This window comes from Halichoerus grypus, chromosome 3 (assembly GCF_964656455.1).
Source record: "Halichoerus grypus chromosome 3, mHalGry1.hap1.1, whole genome shotgun sequence".
Taxonomy (NCBI): Eukaryota; Metazoa; Chordata; class Mammalia; order Carnivora; family Phocidae; genus Halichoerus; species Halichoerus grypus.
The window spans coordinates 60,472,755-60,495,775 of record NC_135714.1 but is presented as its reverse complement, the minus strand read 5'-3'; the positions used below and the strand labels follow the sequence as shown (position 1 = coordinate 60,495,775).

Below are 23,021 nucleotides of genomic sequence, written 5' to 3'. Positions count from 1 at the left end.
CAGGCCATCCTTCCCACTTGTGCCCATGTAACCTTCTAAAACACCTCTCGCCTGACTGTGTCGACTCAAAATAGGCAGCGTGGCACAAAGTTAGGAGCTTCAAATAAAAACAAATCCAGCCTAGGTGAGGAGAGACTATTTGAAAGGACTAGTGCAATAGGGAGCAGGGGATGTGCATTAGGGAGGACTCTGACAGTGTGATCTGCTGGAGCCTCTTTTATAGGCAGGGAAGGAGAGTAAACAAGGCTGGGGAGGAGAGAAACTTAACCAAAGTTGGGCTAACAAGCATTTTTTTCCACCCTGATGAGGTATGATTGACAAATACAAATTATACATATTTGGTGTTGAGTTGTGTAAGTTCTTTGTATATTTTGGATATTAACTCCCTATCAGATACATCATTTGCAAATATCTTCTCCTCTTTGGTAGGTTGCCTTTTTTGTTTTACTGATGGTTTCCTTCACTGTGCAGAAGCTTTTTACTTTGGGGTAGTCTCAATAGTTTATTTTTGCTTTCGTTCCCCTTGCCTGAGGAGACATATTGAGAAAAATGTTTGCTTTGGCTGATGTCAGAGAAATTACTGCCTGTTCTGTCTTTTTATGACTTTAGGTCTCACATTTAAGGTCTTTCATCCATTTTGAGTTCACTTTTATGTATGGTACTGGAAAACAAAATAAGCGAAGGGGAGCGGGGGTGCAGGCTCCCAGTTCTGGAATGAGTAAGTCACGGGGATGGAAGGCCCAGCACAGGGACTGTAGTCAGTGGCACTGTAATAATACTGGTGGGCGGCAGACGGCGGCTACGCTGTGGTGAGCACAGCATTATGTATAAACTGACTGAATCACTACGTTGTGCACCTGAAACTGATGTAACACTGTGTGTCAACTATGCTCAAATTTAGAAAATGTTTTTAAACTGTATATAGTTAAGGTGTACAACCTGATGTTTTGAATAACATATACATTGTGAAATGATTATTATAATCATACTAATTAACATATCCACCACCTCACATAGTTGCCTGTGTGTGTGTGTGTGTGTGTGAGTGTGTGTGTGTGGGAGCACACTTGAGGTCTATTCTCTCAGCAAATTTCAAGTATACAATAAAGTATTATTAACTATAGTCACCATGTTGTACATTAATAGGCATTTTGTTCCCGTCAATCAGTGGGAATGTGTGGTTCAACTAATTAGTTAGGAGGCAAAAAAATGGGAATGTGGAGGGTCTGTGTCTGGCCTGGTCAGGTAAACGGGGGGTACACAATGGGGGGAACCTTATCTAAGTTATATGGGGAAGGTGTTTCTTTGCAGTAAGCCATTTCCTGGAACACAGAAGGGGGGTTCCTGAACCATTTACTGTTTTCCAGGAACGTGAGGCTCTGGTAAAATTCAACAATGCCGGGAGCTCAGGTTTGGAGTGAGGCCTGGGGTGGGAGGCCGACTCCACCTTGCAAACCTTAGGCATTCTCCTAACCTTTGAGCTTTGGTCTCTTGAAGTGTAAAACAGGGAAAATGATTTTCACTTTGTAGGCCATCCAGGAAATTAACTGAGGCAAAGGGCAATATAGTGCCTGGCTCTTGATAATGCTCTGCAGCTCAAAAACCTTCCATGGCTCCCCATTGCCTATCAGATAAAATCTAGGCTCCTATGACCCTAACCTATCTCACTAAATGAATCTCCCTACTCCTTATAAAATCCACACATAGTCACACCTGCTACTGTCCCATCTCTGTATGTTTTATTGTCTCATTCTCCACATCCACAATCTTTCTGATCAAGCGGAGGGTTCCAAGAGAGGTGGACATGGAAGGCACAGAGAAGGGCCCACTCTGCCAAGACAGGGAAGATAGTTGAATCAACCCTGGCTGTCCATAAGATGTCCACCCTCATGACCTCCCTCTGCTTGCTAAACTTTTATTCATTCTCCCTGGCTCACTTTTAAGGACTGCCTTTCTCCATCTCAGTTCTTAGAACCCATTCTCTGAACACTATTGAGACCATTTTCTGGCATACTCATTGACCATATATCACATACTACCTTATATTGTGGATTAACCTGCATGTGTGTGTCAGGATTCCCCTAAATAGAGGGCAAGCTTCTGGAATGGGTATCTCTGACAGTGCCTAGCACATACACAGTGTTTTGATGATTTGCATTCGTGGTTCTATACTTTGCAAGAAAACCAAGGGTATAGCAACTGCTTCAAATAGTTGTTAGGAAGAGGGGTCATGGAGGGACACAGATTTTTTTTTTCCACCCACAAAAGGAACTGGCTGCACTTAGCTCTTTAGGGTGCTGGCTTACTGATAAGATGCACAAACTGATAGGTGCTAGATTTCCCATGTTTATGTGATTCTAATGAAGCTATTGCTTTCTCATATCTGAAAGTGACTAAAATGGCCAGTGAGCAACCATCTCCCCTGGGTACACTTTAAAGTTTCCTTGGATTTGTGGCTTGGGAGCTGCTCTTGCGAGATCTGGCACCGTGACTTTGCATGTGACCCCCACGCCTTTCGCCGGTGCCTCCCCAAAGGCCTCCTATCAGGTACTACATAGGGCCCCACGGTGGCGCAGGCCGTGAAGTGGCCCACTCTTGATTTTGGCTCAGGTCGTGATCTCAGGCTGGTGGGATCGGGCCCTGTGTTGGGCTCTGCGCTGACACACTCTCTCTCTCTCTCAAAAAGGAAAAAAAAGAAAAAGAAAAGAAAAAAGTTCTTCTTGCCCAGCATCTTACAAGCAAAGTCGGTAGAAGCTAGTGTCTAAGTGTTCTCTCTCTTTTTTTTTTAAGATTTTATGTATTTATTTGTCAGAGAGAGAGAAGGCACAAGCAGGGGGAAGGGCAGAGGGAGATGGAGAAGCAGGCTCTCCACTGAGCAGGGAGCCCGATGCAGGACTCGATCCCAGGACCCTGAGATCATGACCTGAGCTGAAGGCAGATGCTTAACGACTGAGCCACCCAGGTGCCCCGTGCCCAAGTATTCTAGTACTATATTTTGTTGATTGAACAGATATTTCTCCAAGAACTGCATCATTCTAGACACTGTGGGGAAGATCAAAGGAAAAAAAAAAAGACCCTTTCTTTGTAGGTCAGCACCTTCTGTTTGAAAAAGCCAACAGTTAACCTCATATATTACCATATTGAGTAGATGCACTGTCCTCATTTTCGGTTGCTGGTATGGCCTGCTTCATGTTGATTCCTGTTAACTTTGATCTTTAGAAGATGTTTTCTGTCCTGACCACGTTTTCCCTAAGAAATTCCAATGTAATGTGTTATGGGTTTCAAAAGAAGGGATGATGCATCCAATGAAAGGGGGATACTCAAGGAATTCATAGAGGAGAGGACGTCATTGCCTTGCCCTATTCTGGAAGTTTATGGACAAGAAAAAGAGGTCCTCATTTTAATGAAGTCAGACAACTTAAAAAATATCTTTGGACCTTGAAAATCCTCTAGAAGACAAATTATTATTTATACGTTAGATTTCTCATAGTTAATATATTAGCTTTAGGTAGGTTAAATTCATGTTACTAAGCTGTTTCTTGAAGCTACGTGCATACTTTATGGTGAAGAAACTCTACCATATAACTTGTACCACTAAATGTGTAGTATAATTTAAACTAGGTACCAAGTTTTTGGTCCAAGTTGTGCAGGATAAGTTAAACTTAAATTACATTCTGTTAACCAATATGAGTGTATTTCTGCAAGCATAGTTATGTTGAAATAAAGTTTTAAAAAGAAAAAAAAATGTGTAGTATATTTCTACCCATTTTTTTTTTTTAATGTTATATGCAGAAGTAGGGTCGGAGGGTAGAGAAGAGCCGCACAGGATTCCAGCCCCAGCTCTGACCCTCAACACACCCCCTTACCATTCCAGAGCCCCTGAGTTCTATCTTGTCAACCTCAGGACCTTTCCAGTTCTGCTGTTCTCTCACTTTCTGAGCTTGACTCTCTCTCCTGCTCCTCTTCAGATAACTAAGATAGGAGATAAGATAAAAGACCACAAGCTTCTTAAAAAAACACCTGAAATTACCCCTCTAGCTGCCATCTTGCATCCCCACGTGTGTGCACCTAATCTCAGCTGGTCCGCCCGAGACCTCTGAGCGCCAACCCTATTCCCCCGCGCGGTCCCATTTCCGCTCCAACAAGATGAAAGAAACTATTATGAACCAGGAGAAACTCGCCAAACTGCAAGCCCAAGTGCGCATTGGTGGGAAAGGAACTGCTCGCGGAAAGAAGTGGTTCATAGAACGGCTACAGCAGATGATAAAAAACTTCAGTTCTCCTTAAAGAAGTTAGGGGTAAACAATATCTCTGGTATTGAAGAAGTGAATGTGTTCACAAACCAAGGACCAGTGATCCACTTTAACAACCCCAAAGTTCAGGTATCGCTAGCAGCGAACACTTTCATCAATACAGGCCATGCTGAGACAAAGTGGCTGACAGAAATGCTACCCAGTATCTTAAACCAACTTGGTGCAGACAGTCTGACTAGTTTAAGAAGACTGGCTGAAGAGGGGAAGAATGAAGGCGGGGAAATTGGAGGGGGAGACGAACCATGAGAGACTGTGGACTCTGAGAAACAAACTGAGGGTTCTAGAGGGGAGGGGGTGGGGGGATGGGTTAGCCTGGTGATGGGTATTAAAGAGGGCACGTTCTGCATGGAGCACTGGGTGTTATGCACAAACAATGAATCATGGAACACTACATCAAAAACTAATGATGTAATGTATGGTGATTAACATAACATCATAAAAAAAGAAAAAGAAGAAGAAGAAGAAGAAGACTGGCGGAAGCTCTGCCCAAACAATCTGTGGATGGAAAAGCACCACTTGCTACCAGAGAGGATGATGATGATGAAGTTCCAGATCTTGTGGAGAATTTTGATGAAGCTTCCAAGAATGAAACAAACTGAATTGAGTCAACTTCTGAAGAAGATAAAACTTGAAGAAGTTACTGGGAGCTGCTATTTTATATTATGACTGCTTTTTAAAATTTTTTTCATGGCTCTGATAAAATCTAGATCTCTAATATTTTTAAGCCCAAGCCCCTTGGACACTGCAGCTCTTTTCAGTTTTTGCTTATACACAATTCATTCTTTGCAGCTAATTAAGCTGAAGAAGCCTGGGAATAAAGTTTGAAACAAGGTTAATAAAGTTCTTTGCCTAGGAAAAAAAAAAAAACGCCTGAAATTAGTGATTCAGCTGCTCAGGTGCTGGGCAGAGGAAGACCCATGCATGCAGGGCGGGTGGGGAGGGCTTCACCCAGGAGAGTCTGAGCTGAATCTGCAAAGTTGGGGGAAAGGAGTTTCATGGTTTGTCTTTAAATTTTTCTGTCTTGTCAATCTGATCTCATCTCAGAAAATCAGTACTGAAAGTAAAGGCCAGAAATATTTCAATGATGTGTTGTTTGAAGAGAAATCTGATGATTAGACATTTTGAGCGGATGCCAAACCACAAATAATCCCCAGTTCTATGGCATGGCCAACTCATGGATGTAAATTTACATTCAGCCCTCCGGATCACTAGCTTGACTTCGAAGAGCTTAGGTTTTCTGCATTCACTTATCTCAGAGCCACTTTGCTTTTCCCTGCAGAGATTCTTGAGATATTTTCTATTCAATAATAGAGCCATATCAAGTTCCCTTGCAAGATTCCTTCTATTAAATCAGAGGCCTGGACTACTAACATGTGACATTCTGTTGTCTGCTGCATCACAGTACATTTTAGCGTGTGGTATCGGACATGCTTTGAAGCCGGTCCCTTTTTCTGTTGTCACTCAGAGCCTCACTGCGAGAGGTGACCTCAGAGGGTGCTGCTTTTACCATCTAGTCTTACTGTTCACCACTGGCCTTACAATGTCAATCCCATTTTCCTCTTGATTTTCTTTTTAAAATTGTTTTCCTCATTTGATTTTCTTTTAAAAATGTTTTCAATGTTCATTTCTTCATCGGTTATAAAAAAGTTGGAGAATACCAAAATTCATAAAGGAGGAAATAACAGTGATCCAGATTCCGAACACTCAAGAGTTAATGACGGTTCATACTTTGGGTTGTTTATTCTCAGTCTATCCCTTTATCTTTCTTGGGTACTTCAGTACCCTAAAAAATGCAGATTTTTCCCCACTAACAAGTTGAGGACGATTGGGACTACTACGAAGTAAGTTTCTGTCTCTTAACCTTGAGCGCTAGATTAATCGGGCTTCCACTGCAGTGCTGCATAACAGACAATTTCCAAGTCTCAGTGTCTTACAACAGTGACATTTATTTCACACTCGTGGTGTGCAGGGTGGCTGAAGTTTGAGCTTGGCTGGCTCAGCTGAACTGGGCTGGACTCCAGGCTTCATGTCTGGTCCACACATCACCATTTTAGGGCCTCGGCTGAAGGATCCACAGCTACCTGAAGCATGCTCTTCTCTTGGCAAAGGGTGATTGGTGGAAACCAGCCATGCTTTCTAAAGCCTGAGCTCAAAATTGGGGCATTGCCATCCCACCCACATTTCATTGGTCAAATCAAGTCATTTGGCCAAGCCTGAAGTCAATAGGGTGGAGAAGAATACTCCTCCCATGGGGGGACCAAGGTGTATTAGTTTGTTAGGGCTGCCATAACAGATACCACAGACTTGAACAAGGAAAGTTCATTTTCTCACAGTTTTGGATACTACAAGTCTTGAGATGAGGGTATCATCAAGGTTCATTTCTTCTGAGGCCTCTCTCCTTGGCTTGTCAGTGTTGTCTTCTTCCTGTGTCTCCACATGGTCTTTCCTTTGTGTGTATTTAGTCCTAAGCTCTCTGTCTTATAAGGACATGGATCATATTGGATTATAGCCCACCTGAATGACACCATTGAACCTTAAATTTCTCTTTAAAGACTCTGCCTCCAAATGCAGTCACATTCTGAGGTACTCGGCATTAGGATTTCAACATATGAGTTTGGGAGGGGGCCCATAACACATAGTAAAGGTGGGAAATGAAGGAAGGATTATAGATAAAGGACCTCAAGCACTTAACATCAGTGAGGCTCAGCTTCCTCATCTTTAAAACAGGGATAGGCATCTCTATGTTACGGGTTTGTTAGGGACTGAATGAGAAAATTCCTGTGAAGCCCCTGCTGCAGGATGTGGTAAGGATGGGTGTGGTTCTACTTCACATGGAAGGACCAAATCCAGCCTTCTTGGGCCTATCGCCTTGTTGTTCTACCATGGGGGCCAGCTGAGAGTGTTCAGTGCTTCTCAGAATGGCCTCCACAGCGGCTGTACCATCTTCATAGCAAAGTCAGTAGAGCCTTTTGGGTATTCAATCTATGACCTTGGTTTTGGTGACACCATTTCTACCCATGAGCTATGGCTACCATCTTTCCTTTACTACAAGTAGTTACTGAAGACCTTTTATGGCTTAATAGGGCTGTGGGCTTCATATTGACCTAAGGCTTGGCCCTCCCCCCTAGGGACCACAGTTGAATGCCTATGGAAACAGTATGTGAGCCAGGAGGTCAGAGCAGGGAGTGTCCCTCTCTCTGCCTCTGTGTTCAAAGCCAGCTGCCTCACACAATCTCCTTTTGGTTTTCTCCCCTAGAATATTGTGTTAAGGAACGGTTCCGAGACCTTCGACTCCTGGAAGAAGCCCCCTCTGCCTGTGTATGCCCAGTTCTATTTCTTCAATGTCACCAATCCAGAGGAGATCCTCAGAGGGGAGACCCCTCGGTTAGAAGAAGTGGGGCCATATACCTACAGGTGAGTCCTGACCACCTCCCTGCCATACCGGCCAAAAATACGGAGTGACCCCACTGTGGGCTGAGTCCGCGTCTCTTCCCACGAGCATCCTCTGTGCGCTGGGTGGGGGCACAGGTTTGGGTGACATCTGTCTGAAATGTGGCTGATGGTTGGCTCACGCCTGTGACACCTCGACAGAGAAGGCTTTGTGGACTAGGGCCAGTCTCAGGCTGTTATATTTAGAAGTGCAGCTGCTTCCTCCTGAGTTGGCTGTAAGTGATTATTGAGCCATGAAGAGCTGTTCCCTAACCCCAACCCTTTTAAGGTTACCCCTTGATTCTCTTAAATGACTTATAGGGCCTTCCTCTATTTCCGTCCCCCACATACTGTTTTCGACCAGGTCCTACAATTTGTTGTTTGTCCTTAGACAGGCCTTTCTGTTTCTTATTCACTCCTTTCCCCACCCCTCCTGGCTATGAGAGATAAGCAAGTGGCAGGGTAGGTTAGAGCCTTTGGCAGGGATGACCAATTCCAAACACAGGGGAGGTAGGAGAATCACTTCAGTCATTTTTTAGAAGATTAGTAGAGGGAGGTGCTCAGGAATCTTATGGTCAGAGCATTTTCCCTGTTGTTACAGTACCCGCCTCTCCCACCCACCCACCCCCAGTAATCTTTCCAACAAAATTTCTCCTTACCTAGTTTAAGAAAAACTAGAGGAGGGCACCTGGCTCGCTCAGTCGGAGGAGCGTGCAGCTCTTGATCTTAGGGTTATGAGTTCAAGCCCCAGGTTGGGTGTAGAGATTACTAAAAAAAATAAACTAAAAAACAACAGTAGAAGAAGCAGACAGCAAGATCTTTTTTTGTATAGAACTGCTAAATGGTAAAAATGCCTCACAATTCTGTCATAATCTATTGCTCAATAAATGGTTGCTGACTAATTCATATTATAAATCAGCGCTATTCCCTGGCAAGAATTCAGAGATAAAAATCTTGGTCCCATGGGGCACCTGGGAAGCTCAGTCAGTTAAGTGACCGACTCTTGGTTTCAGCTCAGGTCATGAGCTCAGGGTCCTGAGATTGAGCCCCTGGTCAAGCTCTGCGCTCAGCGGGGAATTGGCTTGAGAGTCTTTCCCTCCCCCTCTGCCTCTTCCTGCCATATATGTGTGCGTGCACACGTTCTCTCTCTCTCTTAAATAAATATATAAATTAAATCTTTAAAAAAAAATCTTGATCCCTGCCTCAGGTGTTCACAGTCTAGCTCTGGAGTTGAATTACCTGTTTTGAATCTCACCTCAACCACTTACTAGTTTTCTGTGTCTCTGTTTCCTTACCTGGAGATAAAAATAGGACACCCAACCCAGGATTGTGATCGGGATTAAATGAGCCAATGAGTCAGTATTTAAAAAGTGCTTAGATGAATGCCTAGCACATACTTAGTGCTAATTAAGTGTGTGATATTATTATTCATCTTAGCGGATTGTTTTAGTCTATATAAACCAATATCCAGATTTGTAAAGATGAACTTTGTTGTCATATAAAGGAATTTTAAATAAAGACTTGGGTCTTTATTTTTAAAAGCAAAGTTTTGTATGGGTTTAATGCCTGCAGGAACTATGTGCAGGGTAGAGCAGATCTGTGTTTGTGGCTGAACCGCTCAGGGGTATTTAGAAGTTGACCTAAAATTAGGATCTGAATGTCCTGTTTATCTGCTTTTTCGTTTTGCAATTTTAACCATTTTCTATTGAGATTAAAAGAAAGCAATATAAAATGCATAACCATTTTTAAGTGTACAGTTCAGTACTGTTAAGTATGTTTTTACATTGTTGTGCAACAAATCGCTAGAACTCTTTCATCTTACAAAACGGACACTCTGTAACCATTAAATAACTCCCCTCCCCTTGCCCCCTAGCTCCTAGTAACCACCATTCTACTTTGTTTCTATGAATTGGACTGTCTTAGATACCTTGTGTGAACAGAACCATACAGTATTTGTTTTTTTGCTGTTTTTGTTTTTTCACTAAAATTTTTTGGGTGGGGGGAGACTGCCTCCACGTAAGAATGAACTCACCTGAGAACTAAGGAAAACAATTTGCCCTCGGAGTCTCCTGGACCTGTTCCTATGGTCATTATCCTCATTTGAGAAAAAGAGATGTGTTGTAATCATAACCCAGAAAAAAACCAATATTCCATTAAAATGTCTTCCAGGCCATTGTGTCCGCCGGCTTAGTGTGCTATTGTAGGTGTGGTCACGGGGATAAATAAATCCTAGGAGTAAAGCAGTGTCTGACTGTTAACCAAACTCCCTCCATGTTCCCGTTTTAGAGGGACCAAGACTTACTCCTGACAAAAGCCCCAGAACATCTTGCTAGGGGTTCTTAACCCTGGGTCCACGGATCCCTAAGGCCCATGGATAGAATTCAAAGTGGTCTGTGACTTAGGTGGGGAAAAAAATTATAATTTATCTTCAGTAACCACTCACTAAAATTTAGAATGTCCTTTGAGTATAAATGTAGGCAACAAACCACAGTGATGTAAGCAGTACCCGTGGCTTCATCACCAATGGAAACACAGATATTGTTGTGTCTCATGATAGATGTTACTCAAGATACCGTTCATTTCCAGAAATGTTTCAGAAATGTTTCAATATTACAGTAACTGTTAGACTTGCAGCTACATCTTATTTAAAGTGTCAGTAAAGAAGCGTGTATATTACCATATCACAGATTTTTTTAAATGATACCTGTATTTCGGTAATTGGCTTCCTTTATCCTGAGTATTTTAGTCTCTGTATGTAAAAACATTTATCTGAGAAAGGGTCCATAGACTTGACCAGACTGCCATGGGGGCCAATGGCCAATGGCATAGATGAAGGATCCTGAGAGCAGATCCAGGCGTTTGGAAGGCAGTTCGGTCACTCACTGATTGCTTCATATTTCCTTCCTCTGGTTTTTCTCCCTGCCCTGGTTTCTCTTCCATTCCACTGCCAAAGATGATTTCCCAAAGGGAAATCTGCCATTTCCTTCCATTCCCTGCTCAGGGCCCTAGAGACTCTTCCTGTGTGATGTTCCAGGCCTGAGCAATCTGGCTCCTTTTCTATGTCTAGCTTCTTTGTTTTATTTTAATTTAAATTTAATTTTTTGGCACTCTCAACCTCGGCTTTTATACTCTGATCAGAGCTATCCAATAGAAATTTACTCTAAGCCACATATGTTAGTTGAAAATGTTCTAGGAGTCACATTTTAAAAAGGTGAAATTAATTTTAGTATTTTATTTACCCCAGTACTATCCCAGTGTCCTTTCAACATGTAATCAATATCCAGAATTATTAATGAAATGCTTTACATCCTTTTTAATTTTTTTTTTTTTAATACTAAGTCTTTCAAATCCATAACACATCTAATTTTGGACTAGCCAAGGTTCGAGTGTGTAATACAGCCATGTGGGGCTGGTGGCTACCATGTTGGACAGCGCGGTTCTAACTGTATTCCAGTTGTTTGTTGGTCCCCGACAGTGCTCTGCCATTTCAAGCTGTTCCCTCAGTCAAGAATGAACTCACCGGGACGCCTGGGTGGCTCCGTGGGTTGAGGTCTGCCTTCAGTTCAGGTCATGATCCCAGGGTCCTGGGATCGAGTCCCACATCGGGCTCCCTGCTCAGTGGGGAGCCTGCTTCTCCCTCTCCATCTGCCTGCCGCTCCCCCTGCTTGTGCTCTCTCTCTCTCTGTCAAATAAATAAATAAAATCTTAAAAAATAAAAAAATAAAAGAATGAACTCACCACTACCTCTCTTAGCTCAAATGGTGCCTCTTCCTGAAACTTTCCCTGACTTTGGATGAGCTCTCCCTGGTATGTGTGTCTGTTACAAACTGACTAAATGCATTTTAACAATTGGTTACATATCTGTCTTTCTTCCCGATGTACTGAAACCTCAAGGAGGGGCAGAAACCAAGTCTTTCATACTGGAATATCCAGTGGCCAGTGAATATTTGTGAAACAAGTGAATGAAATATCCTCAGCTGTGGTTTAAATCCATAGGGACACAAGAGGAGAAATTGTGGAAATCTGCAGAACACAGGTAGCTCAGCTGGAACCATAGGACTTAATCGGGGAAGCCCAGGAGTCAAGGATAGGTTCAAGAAAGAGGAATAGGGTCTTGAAAATGAATGCCTTTGTTTAGGAACAGACGCTTGCATGCACAGTGCAAACTGCAGAGCCTTCCTGGCAGGGTTGAGTGCGTTGTGAGCTGGAATTTGCAGAAAAACATGGCTTTTTAGCAACACTTGTGGCCCTTCTAGTGAGCCTTTTGTAGTCATCTAGTGGATCTGATTTCTACCACTCGTGATTTAATTATGCTATTGTTTAGACAAGACAGAACATTCCAGTAACTCCTGCCCCAGTGCTAGATAGTTCCATGGGTTCCCTCCCAACTGAGTCAGCTGACTTGATTGGGTCCACAGGGGCCTGGGGCAAAGGAAGGCGAAGGCATGCTGGCCTCCCACTGGTCAGTGTGGATTGGTCTTGCTGGTGGGAAATCTCTGAGAAGGGGGAAAGGACACGCCCTGATTAATTGGACATGCAATTTACAGTGGCACGTTTCCCCCAACTTTAGCATACTGGTAAGTTCAGTGTATTAATGTTTTTGGAAAAAGATGATGGCAGTTCCACCCTTAGATAAAAACCAGTCAGTCTGGTTTAAGGAATGTTGTGCGTTATTTACATTTGTATAAAGCTGTGGGTTGAGCAGCCCTGGACCGGGCCTGTTAGCGCAAAGCTAATTGGCCTCATGATCCTGTCGCTTACTGACATATTTGTCTAAAATGTGTATCCAATTTATGATGTGCACTGGCTTCTGCAAGCTTCTGGAGATCTTTTTTCATTTTGTCAGATTTCTTTTTCTTTTTTGCCTACTATTTAACATATCAAGAATTAAAAAGAAAATTCAATTTGTCCAAGGGCTCTTTCAACTAACTCTCATATTTCTAAGACATATTTGCAAAATTTACAATACCCCGTTAAAATATCTCCCATTTGAGTTTCTTAGTTTTGCGGTTTGGATAAATTTCTTTTTTAGGCTCATATTACTGTTTTGATAGTAAAGGAAAAGATGTCAGGGATAGATATCTCATAAGAGTATTTTTACTATTCATTGACCATTAAGTAGTATTGGATTATGAAATAATCAACATATACAATGTCGTATGTAGCATTTCCTTTAAAAGTATAAACTGTATCTTATATTGTTGACCTTAAAAGTAAAACAGCCAGTTATTTTCCAGCAAAATGGGTTTATTTGGGAATAGCAGAGGAATTACAATTCAGGACCTGCAAGCCATAGCAAACCGAAGGCAAGTCTGGAGATCAAAAGAGAAGAACGTTACTTCATAGAGGAAAGGAGGAAGTTGGGAGGGGCTGTTGGAAAAATGAGAATTCAGGGTGGTGATGGTTTCTTATTGGCTGAGCTTGTTCGGTCGGGGCAAGGAGAAATTGTTTTGGTTGCAGTCTGCAACTGAGGATGAGTTGGTAAGGTGTAAGAGCTCCCCCTTCTGGCCTCCTGACTATTTTAAATGAGGGTTTTATTGGGTTTCACATTTTAAAAATAACATATATAAGCAGTAAAGATAAACTTGAAAATAGAGTAAAGGAGAATACGACAAACTGCTACTATCCATGATTACACTGTCTCAGAGATAACCAATGCTGATATTTTAGTGGGTATCTTCTCAGCCATTTTTCTGTGGGTGAGTTTGACTTTTACGTGGTTATCATACTATATATCTACATATGATATGCATGTACATATACATTAATATGTCTGTTCTGTTCACTTAATATTACATTGTAGGTATTACCCCATGTTATGTCTTTGTCGTGTAACTGAACCCAAGTTCATATGCCCAACACACAGGAAAGCCGGTCACCCAGACCAGGAATGTGCAGCAAGGAAAGGGTTTGTTGGAGAGGCGTCGAAACGAAGAGACAAGGGGAGGGGAGGCCTCAAATCTGCCTCCCCAAAGGGTTTGGCTTGCATGTATTTAAGGATAAGGGGTCAGAATGTCATGGGGTATATACATTGAATGGAATATGCTGATTGGATATAGGGAGAAAGGAGGTGTCCTCCTTTTCTGAGCATGTGTGTGCATTCAGGAATCATGTCTCTTCCTGGGCTCTGTGTTCATTAAATGGCAGTGGAAGCATGATATGCAGGGGAGAGGGAGATCTCAGGGTGTGTCATCACACAGGTTACTTTCGTTCACTGTTGGTCTTTTCTGCCCAACTACAAGAATTCTTCCCCATTTGTTCCAGACAGTCTCGGCTACTCTTATTGGTAACCAGTCAACTTCTGCAAAACAAACTCCTAAATCTATCCAGTTAACCGGAGTTTCCTTAGGGTAGAACCGTCAAGCATTTGTTAACTCAACATCTTGGGTTCAGTCTTTATACAAATACATTTTAATGTTGATAATCTTCAGGAGCTAGAGTGAATGTATTACAACACTTTGCTTAACCATTCCCTTCTTCTTGGTCAGCTCTCATTTCATTCTTTGATTCCCACACAGAATGACCATTCTCCCCATTTCTGAGCTTTAGAAGTCCTATTCTCTTCAAAGGTTTGATATTCAAGTCTATTTTCTTGTAGTTCTATTGTTTTACATTTAATTTCTCAGGGATCTAATTATCTCCTTACAATTTAGGAAAGGTAGGAACTTTGTTTAAACTTTTGAATTCTGCCCTATTAGCCCTTTGATCCTTTTCTCATCTCCAAGACCAGCTGTATACATTTTTTTTAAATGTCAAAGAGATGATAGAAAATTTAGAAATGCCATGGTTATTGTTTCATTATAAGAGAATACTTATCTCTTTTTCTAACCCTGACTCAAACTCTTCTCTGATACCACATTTTTTTCTCAGGATAGAAATGGAAGTGGCTTTAGATAAATTAGTTTTGTTTTTTTTTTTTTAAATCTTTTAACTGCTTGAAAGTAAGAAAAATAGAAAATGATCCCTCCTGCCCCCCTTTCTTATCTTGTACAAAAGGTGGTGACCAGGTACTTGTGAGTTTTAAATGTACATGACAGTCCTGGCTGACTTACCTGCAGGAGACAGTTGGGTCAGGTTAACACTTCAAGGATGGGGGACCATTTCCATCTTTAGGAAGGAAACTATTTCTTGCACACCCCCAACAAATGCAGGTGGTGTTCTCCCTGCTGACTGCCCCCCACCCCCAGCTTTTTCTCAGTATTCTGCTTTGGGCTGTAGGTTTTTCAGTCTTTCTCTTGGTTGACAGGGCAGTGGTAACAGAAAGTTAAATACAGGTGCTACTCAGCCCTGTTGGAAATGGAAAATATTCTTCTGCCCTTCAAGGTTCTTCTAGCTGGTCTAAGAATTAAATTGACATGAGACAAAGATTAACAGGAGAAAATCAAATTTAATTACCCACAAGAAACCCATGTAAGCATGAGATTCCAAAGACAGTCAGACAAAGGGAGGTATATATGTCATCCTGAACTAAGGAGAAGAGGATGGGAGTCTGGGACTTCAAAAGGAAGGAAAACAATTTGCAGGAAGATGAAGAAGAGTAAATTTTTGGTTGAATGTTTACAAGGCCACTCAGATACAACGGGGTATAAAGGACTTTGGTCAAAGAGGCCTTGCTAGATGTCTCCCTGTCTACCATACCTAGTTCATATTCTAATGTGAATTTGTGGTGATGGCTGTCTCCCTGGAGCAGGTTCTCTATCTAAATTCTTTAAGGCAGTTAGCGTGAGGCCAGAGTTTCTTCCTTGGTGGTTTGGGCTGTGATTCTTTTCAGCGCAAAATAATGAACATGCCCAAGTGGCACATCCGGAGGCCGTCGTTCTGAAGCCCTACAGCACCCTGCCTTTGGGCCGCTTCCCTTGCTCTGCCCTTTCCTCCTTGGCAGTCCCGTCCACCCTGTGACTTCACTTCTCTGACATGGCTGAGAGGTTCATGTTCAGCCCAGCTGGCCCGGAGCTGCAGGCTGCTCTTCCTGAAGCTCCTCTGCTGTGCGTCCTCCTCCGTGGGACCACAGCTTTCTCCCAACTCCATTTAGGAAACCCATCCTACGGTTCATGCTGTGCTCTCTCTGCCTCTATTTGGAAACCCCTCGCCTCTCCCACCTGGGAGAAGCCTCCCCCTTCCATAACCGGCTCCTGCACAATGTTGACCTCAGGACTCCCATTCCAGTGGCCATCCCTCCCTCCTTTGGGTATCTGGCTAGCGCCTTGAGTCAGCTTCAGAGCACTTTCCACATGTGAAATGGTGTTGGAATGGCAGTCCTCCCATGCTGTACTGTGGAGTTCCTGCAAACAGGAACCAGATCTTTACATCTCTCCATCTCGAGAGCTTTGCACAAGCCCGCTTGCACATGGTATTAGTAACTATGCTTACTAAACACTTAGTATGTGCCAGGCAGTATTCTAACTGGATTACAAGCCTATGTGGATTTAATGCTCACAACAACCCTACAAGGAAGGCATCTTATTATCTCCATTTTAGAGATGAGGAAACTGAGGCACAGAATCAAGGAGTAACTTCTGAGTCACAGAGCTAGTAACTGAGGAAGTCAGGGTCGAATGCACAGCCTGGCAGTCAGCACCCGTGCTCCACCCAGCATGCTCGTGACTTCTGACAGTAGTTCTCAGCAGAGAGCAGTGGATGGGCGGAGAACCTAATGGCTGAAAGATGAGGATTATATGACAGTCCTACATGTAACTAATTTATCCAGCATCTCTGAGGAATTAGATATTGCATAGATGTTAATTGTCCAGCTAATTAAAGTTATTTCTTTTGGTTTCCTTATCTCAGGCTATTGGTTGCCTTCTGTGATGGTAAGATTTTATTTAATCATTCAGGAGTTTAAAAACTTTTTTGTTTTAAAAAGTAATAACTCTGTTTTAACCAAAAATAATTTTAAATGAAAAAGCTCTAAAATCAGTCTTGTATTTTCCTGCCTAATTAAGTAGTTCATGGTGTATAACTCAACCTTTTATTAATGTCTAGGGCCATCACTGTGATTGAAAAACAGTAAGCCAGGGGCGCCTGGGTGGCTCAGTCAGTTAAGCGTCTGCCTTCAGCTCAGGTCATGATCCCAGGGTCCTGGGATCGAGCCCCGCATCAGGCTCTGCTTCTCTCTCTCCCTCTGCCGCTCCCCCCTGCTTGTGCTTTCTCTCTCTCTGTGAAATAAATGAAATCTTTAAAAAACAAAACAGTAAGCCATAATCTGAGCCTGTGATGTCCTGGGGCCTTGAACATCAGTAAGATTTATTAGCATCTACTAAGTACCAGGCACTTCAACTACAGTTCCTTAATTAATTGTCTAGGCATAAGGTTTGCTTTGCCATTTTTTTTTTTTTAACTCTTGTGTCTCTTTCTGGAAGTTTCTTTAGTGTTGTTGGATGTGTAGAGCAGTAATGGCTCACTTCTTGCTCTCAGTCTGCTGTTCCCCAGGAGACCACCCTGCTTCTGGTTGACTACTGTTGAGAAGCTGTGGGGGAGGTTTGGGTAACCAGACTTGTTGGTATTATTATTAAAATCCCTCTCCTTCCCCGGTGGCCTCCCTGCAGTTCCAGCTGCTAAGAGGCTTGGGAGGGGAAACATTCTGGGTTTCCTCCATCAGTTGCTGTTTCAAGAGGGAGGCCCCTCACCCTCCCTCCGCTTGGCCTCTGAGGAGGGGAGGCCCCTTCTGACAGCCAGTAGCACTGTCTTCCTTCAGTTAGAACACAGGCCATATGTCAGTCATGTCTTAGGGTGGCTGGTGGCTGCAGGAAGTCATGTGGTGAGCTGTGAGTGACATGACATAGTCCCCTCATGCCTGCCAAGGGAATTAAGTATTTCTGTGGTTTGGGAATCCTTGGCTTTTAACTTTTGAAATTTATTGAGAAACCAAGTCAAGTTACCAAGGGCTTAAAGTGATTGGAAACTCCATGCTCAATTTCCCTTTAAAATGTTAGGTTCTTGCAGGGTAAACAATAAAGAAAAATTTAAAAAGCCATCTTCAGAGTCAGTAAATATAAACAAACACAAATGAAGCAGCCCCCAGGCTTGGAATTATTCCAGTCTCTAGGTTCGTGACATCTGGGTTCAGTGAAAAAAATGTTAAAAGCCTTAGCAAGGTTATCAGTTTTCATCATTAGTCTGGAAACTTGGCAGAGTTCATCCCTGGGCTTCTGCACCGGGGTGGGGGGGGCGGATGTCCCAGCTCTTGGCTCCTTGGCCTGGCTTTCTCTGAGTGCAAGTTGGTGTGTTCACCCTGGGGTCACTTTTTCCATTTCTAGTTCCTTAGTGCTCAGCCCAGGCCACTGTGGGGTCCTGGGCCACAAATACAAGGAGCTACACCTAGAGAAGGCTGTCCCCCTCACCTTCCCTGCAGGAGGCTCTGGGACAAGCCAGTGGTGGAGGGGTGCCCCTCTCCATAGGCGGAAGCCTTGGCTGAGGTCCTCTTCTCCAGTTGTAACAAATCACTTTGCATTCACTTATGTGTAGAGTCAAGGAAAACCTTGGATATGGAGTCAGGTGACCAGGGTTCCAAACCTGGTCCTGACACTTGCTGGTGGGTCTGGGGCTCCTACTTTATGTGAATCTCCATCTTCTCATCCATCAAAAGACCGGGTTGTGGTTTCTATATATGGGTCTTCGGTGGCAAGCAAGAGAGACCAACTCTGGCTAATTTAAATAAAAAGGGAAATTATTTGAAGGCTATAAAGTGGGTTACAGACTCCAAGGGGCAGCTGGGACAGTTGGGAAGACAGGGGCAGGATCCAGGGCAACTTTATAGGTCCAGGTCACAGGGGTGCACGGGTCCTCGCATGCCGTATGCACCCCTGCTGGAGGAAGCCGTCTTTCTACTGGGTTTTCCATCTTGAGGCTCTGTGCTCAGGAACAGAAGCCAAGGGAATGAACTGGTCGAGCTTGGGTCCCTCACCACTGCCCAGTGCAGGAGAGGAAGGAGAACAGGGCTCTGAGCAGAAAGGAAATGAATGGGCATCAGACAGCCAGAGTCTGCTGACCGACCGCACGAGCATTTGACGCTACGTACAGCCTCTGTCAGGTTTTGTACTGATTCCTCGTAACTGGAAGTGTGTGTAAGTTTTCTCTCTCTCCTATTTGGCATTTGTTAGAGGCATTCATGGGTTTTATCCTGCAGATAATTTATTTTTTATTTATTTATTTTTTAATTTTTTTAATAGAGTTTTTTTTTTTAAGATTTTTATTTATTTATTTCACAGAAAGAGACAGCGAGAGAGGGAACACAAGCAGGGGGAGTGGGAGAGGGAGAAGCAGGCTTCCCGCTGAGCAGGGAGCCCGATGTGGGGCTCGGTCCCAGGACCCTGGGATCAAGACCTGAGCTGAAGGCAGACGCTTAACGACTGAGCCACCCAGGCGCCCCCCTGCAGATATTTATTAAGCACCTCTTAAGGGAGGCCAGATCTGACTCCGCTAACACCCGTCTGTGCCCTGTGTCCCCATCTGTCACACAGTGGGGCAGACACTCTCACCTCCGTCTGGGCCACAGCCTTGCCGTAAGGACTAAATGACATCAGATAAAATTGTGTGGTTAAATCCTTTGAGGAGCCATGCAGGCTCAGATATTTATTTATTGGGCATAGCTTGGTGCTTAGATAAAGAGCAAAGACACCTATTTTGATGCATCTCTGTATATACGTTTGTTTGTTATTTGCTTGTCTATTTTTATTTTAAATTCGAGAAATTGAGGTTTCGTTAGCTTGCCCGCAGTCTACCTGAGGCATTAAGATAATCCCTTCACAATCTAAATGATGTCACTAAGCAGTTTAGTGCCAAAGACATGGTACCGACAGCCCCCTCCATAGGTGTTCAGGGGTGTGGCTGTGGTCAGGAAAATCCTGGGAAGGGGGGGGTAGCCCTTGTAGCTTTGTCAGAATTATAAACTCTTATTGATTAGCTCTGTCCAATAGAAATATAATGTGAACCACATACGTAATTTAAGATTTTTCCAATAGCCACATCTGGAAACAAAGCAAAAAGAAACAGGTGCAAGTAATATGAATAATATTTTTTTATTTTACCTATTGTATTTAAAGTTGTATAATTTAAAAGCAGGTAATCAACATAAAAATTTAAGGAGATATTTTACACTCCTTTTTTTGTGCTGTTTTTGAAATCTGGTGTGTCTTTTACCGTCACAACACATCTCAGTTTCGATTAGTCACAGTTCAAGGGCTTAGTAGACACGTGGCTCCCGGGTCAGACAGCTCAGCCCTGGACAGAATAGGAAGAAGACAAGGCAAGGAGCAGAGGGAGAGAGAGAAGCAGTAGACGCTGGAATTTAGTGAACATTGACTATGGACCAGGCAGGGCCAGCACTAGTGCAAACCATTGGATGAACCAACTATCAGATCCTGTTTTTATTTAGAATTTTGATATTTTGTTCATCATGAATGTTTTTGCATTAGTTTTGACCTTAAAAAACGCATTGCAATATGATATGCCTTCATTCCAGAGTGTTCTGGCACCTCTGATATTTTGAACTCAAGGCAAGTGCTCCCCCAACCCTAATGAGGCCCTGGCTCCAGGCACTTTCTGTGAACTTAATACTTCATGGGGGGCATGAACCTGAACCAAACTGAGCTATATTACGAAAACCAGGAGCAAACTCCTCTAATTTACTAAGCCTTGGGCATTTATTTTGTTAAATGAATTTTCAGCTGAATTCACGCTAGAAATAAAAAGACTTTGGAAAATAAGTTGAAATTCAGACTGAATCTGTGAACTGAAAAGTTTGAAAATTTTTCAGGAGCAAACTGTAACACAAGAGAGAGTTCATTGGCTTTCATTTCTTGGTCAGGGTAACCCTGGGCCATCGTTTCCTCTGTTGTAGGGGAAAAGAATGAAAAGGACAGTGTTTTGAGAAGACTATCCAAGGCCTTATTTCCTTCCCACATTCTACTTTAGTCTCCGGTGTTTAGGAGGTCGGTATCTGTAGGCTCTCTCGTTAATGCTTATAGTGGAATGTTGTATTGGAAGTAAGTTTGATACTAAAAGAAAGGTCAAGTATTGCTTTTTAAAGTGGTACCAATTTCAAACAGAATCCTTTTCTTTCTTTTAGGGAACTCAGAAACAAAGCAGATATTCAATTTGGAGATAATGGAACGACAGTATCTGCTGTTAGGAAAGAGGCCTATGTTTTTGAACGAAATCAATCTGTTGGAGACCCTAAAGTTGACTTAATTAGAACATTAAATATTCCTGCGGTGGTAAGTAGGCATTTTTAGTCATTATTGTGGATTTTAGAAGAAAGGAAAAAGCTAAGTTAAGGCTATTACGTTTTTACATTTAGGAGTTATTATGTTAAAAATATATGTATATAAAAATAGAAATATATGTTTACACTTCCCTTCCTTAGAGTTCATCTGAGACTTTTTTCTGAGATTTTTCAAATGGTGACATAATCTTTTCAAAGATGTTTTCAATGGTTCAAAGATAAGGTCTTTTCAAATGGTGACATAATGCAAATTTTAGGATTCTTCCCCCTCCCCCCCCCCAGTTTCTTGCTGTGTGTTCAGGATCAGCTCTTGTGCAAATAAGTATGTCCCTAGGATTTTTTTGAGGGGTGGGGGTGGATAGCGAATAATTTTTTAAAGATTTATGTGTCCCTTGTTTTGGTTCAGAAGGTCCCAGCAACAGAATTTGCATACCACTTCTCAGTCTAGATTTCGACCTTAGGTTTTTTAATTCTCAAAATATAGACTGACTTTCACCCCCCTTAATAAGTAGCAGAGACTGGGTGCTGATTACAGCCTAGCAGGATTTCACTGGGCTCAGTTATGACAATCCCATCTAAGAAAGATGCAGGAGACCCAGAAAACTCTCCTATTCACCTACAGCAACCCCCTCTGAGGCTCCCATTCTACGACGACACATGAGCTGGACACTCAATGGTGGACCCAGGACTTAGAAATTACTAGATCCTAGATTTGACTTTGCCCTGCTGCCTACACCTGCAGGTTTTTTGTTTTTGTTTTTTTAAAGTCTATGATACTGTTAGATAGGTTTCTTATTTATTTATTTGACAGAGAGAGACACAGCCAGAGAAGGAACACAAGCAGGGGGAGTGGGAGAGGGAGAAGCAGGCTTCCCGCCGAGCAGGGAGCCCAGTGGGGGGCTCGATCCCAGGACCCTGGGATCATGACCTGAGCCGAAGGCAGACACCTAACGACTGAGCCATCCAGGTGCCCCCTCCTGCAGGGTTTAAAGTGAGGGGCCAGCCTCTGGCTTGGATCACAGGGGCAGTGGCGCCACCTTGTGGCTAAAGATGCCAGTGTATTTACAAGAGTTTTTCTCGTTCCATTGGCAGTGTGGAGAGAACTCAAGAACTAGCTGCAGATGGGAATGCTAAGCTCAAACTTACAATATATAATACTGAGAAAGGACAACAACTGAAGAGTCTTGTTCTTGCACACGCATCCAGGGAGGATCTTTCTGGCTGATTTTGCAGCTATTCAGTCTTAACATTTACTTTTAAGCCTCTTTGCCGAAGGGGCAGTAGGAGAGTGGGGCGGGGATTCTATCTGAACTTGCCTGTCCTTCTCAGACTGCCATGGAATGGGCCCAGTTCCGCTTCCTCCGGGAGCTCATCGAGGCCCTGTTGAAGGCCTATCAGCAGACGCTCTTTGTGACCCACACCGTGGACGAACTGCTCTGGGGCTACAAAGATGAGATCTTGTCCCTCATCAACATTTTCAAGCCAGAGATCTCTCCCTATTTTGGCCTGTACTATGGGGTAAGTTGACTTTTCTTTTCAGAACCTCTTTATTCATCTGACTGGGGCGGGGAGGGGGGGGTGCGGAGGAGGGGGCGCTCCAAGCCAGATTTCATCTTCACTTCGGGTTTCTTCCAGAAGACCAAAATTGCCTGGAATTCTAGATGTCTTGTAGAGCTTGTGAAAAATAAGAAAGTGTTTTAGTTTTTAGAAAAAAAAAATCCTTCTCCCACAATTTCAACATGCTACTAGCACTGACTTTGAATGAGAGCAGCTATGAAAAATAGATAGAGTGTGACTGTGCCATTAATCAGGTGCGATCTTTCAAAGTGTCATAAAGTCAGTGATCAAGGCCAAGTCTCCACTGAGCCCATGCATCAGCCTGACAGAGACAAGTAAGAAACTAAATAGGAACGCATAATCCATTAGGGGTGGTAGCTACATGTTACATTTTCAGACATGTCATTCACCAAAGAGACTGGTTGATTTGAAACTCTGTGTCGCTCATCTGTGATTTCTTATGCTTGTAAGTGGAATTTTGTGTGGTTCCTTGCAGATTT

At 43.0% G+C, this 23,021-nt stretch overlaps 1 protein-coding gene and 1 pseudogene across 2 annotated transcripts in view; both read left to right on the top strand.

Annotated features, from left to right (window-relative positions):
- The window catches only part of SCARB2 (scavenger receptor class B member 2), a 110,643-nt gene that overhangs the window by 45,250 nt on the left and 42,372 nt on the right, over nt 1-23,021 (top strand). For both annotated transcript variants that reach the window (XM_078068789.1, XM_036102031.2), the window contains 3 exons: nt 7,570-7,727; nt 20,809-20,956; nt 22,294-22,482. In XM_078068789.1, the coding sequence (XP_077924915.1) occupies nt 7,570-7,727; nt 20,809-20,956; nt 22,294-22,482 (495 nt within the window). The remainder of the gene's footprint in view (nt 1-7,569; nt 7,728-20,808; nt 20,957-22,293; nt 22,483-23,021) is intronic.
- Nucleotides 1,260-5,624, top strand: LOC144381354 (transcription factor BTF3-like; annotated as a pseudogene).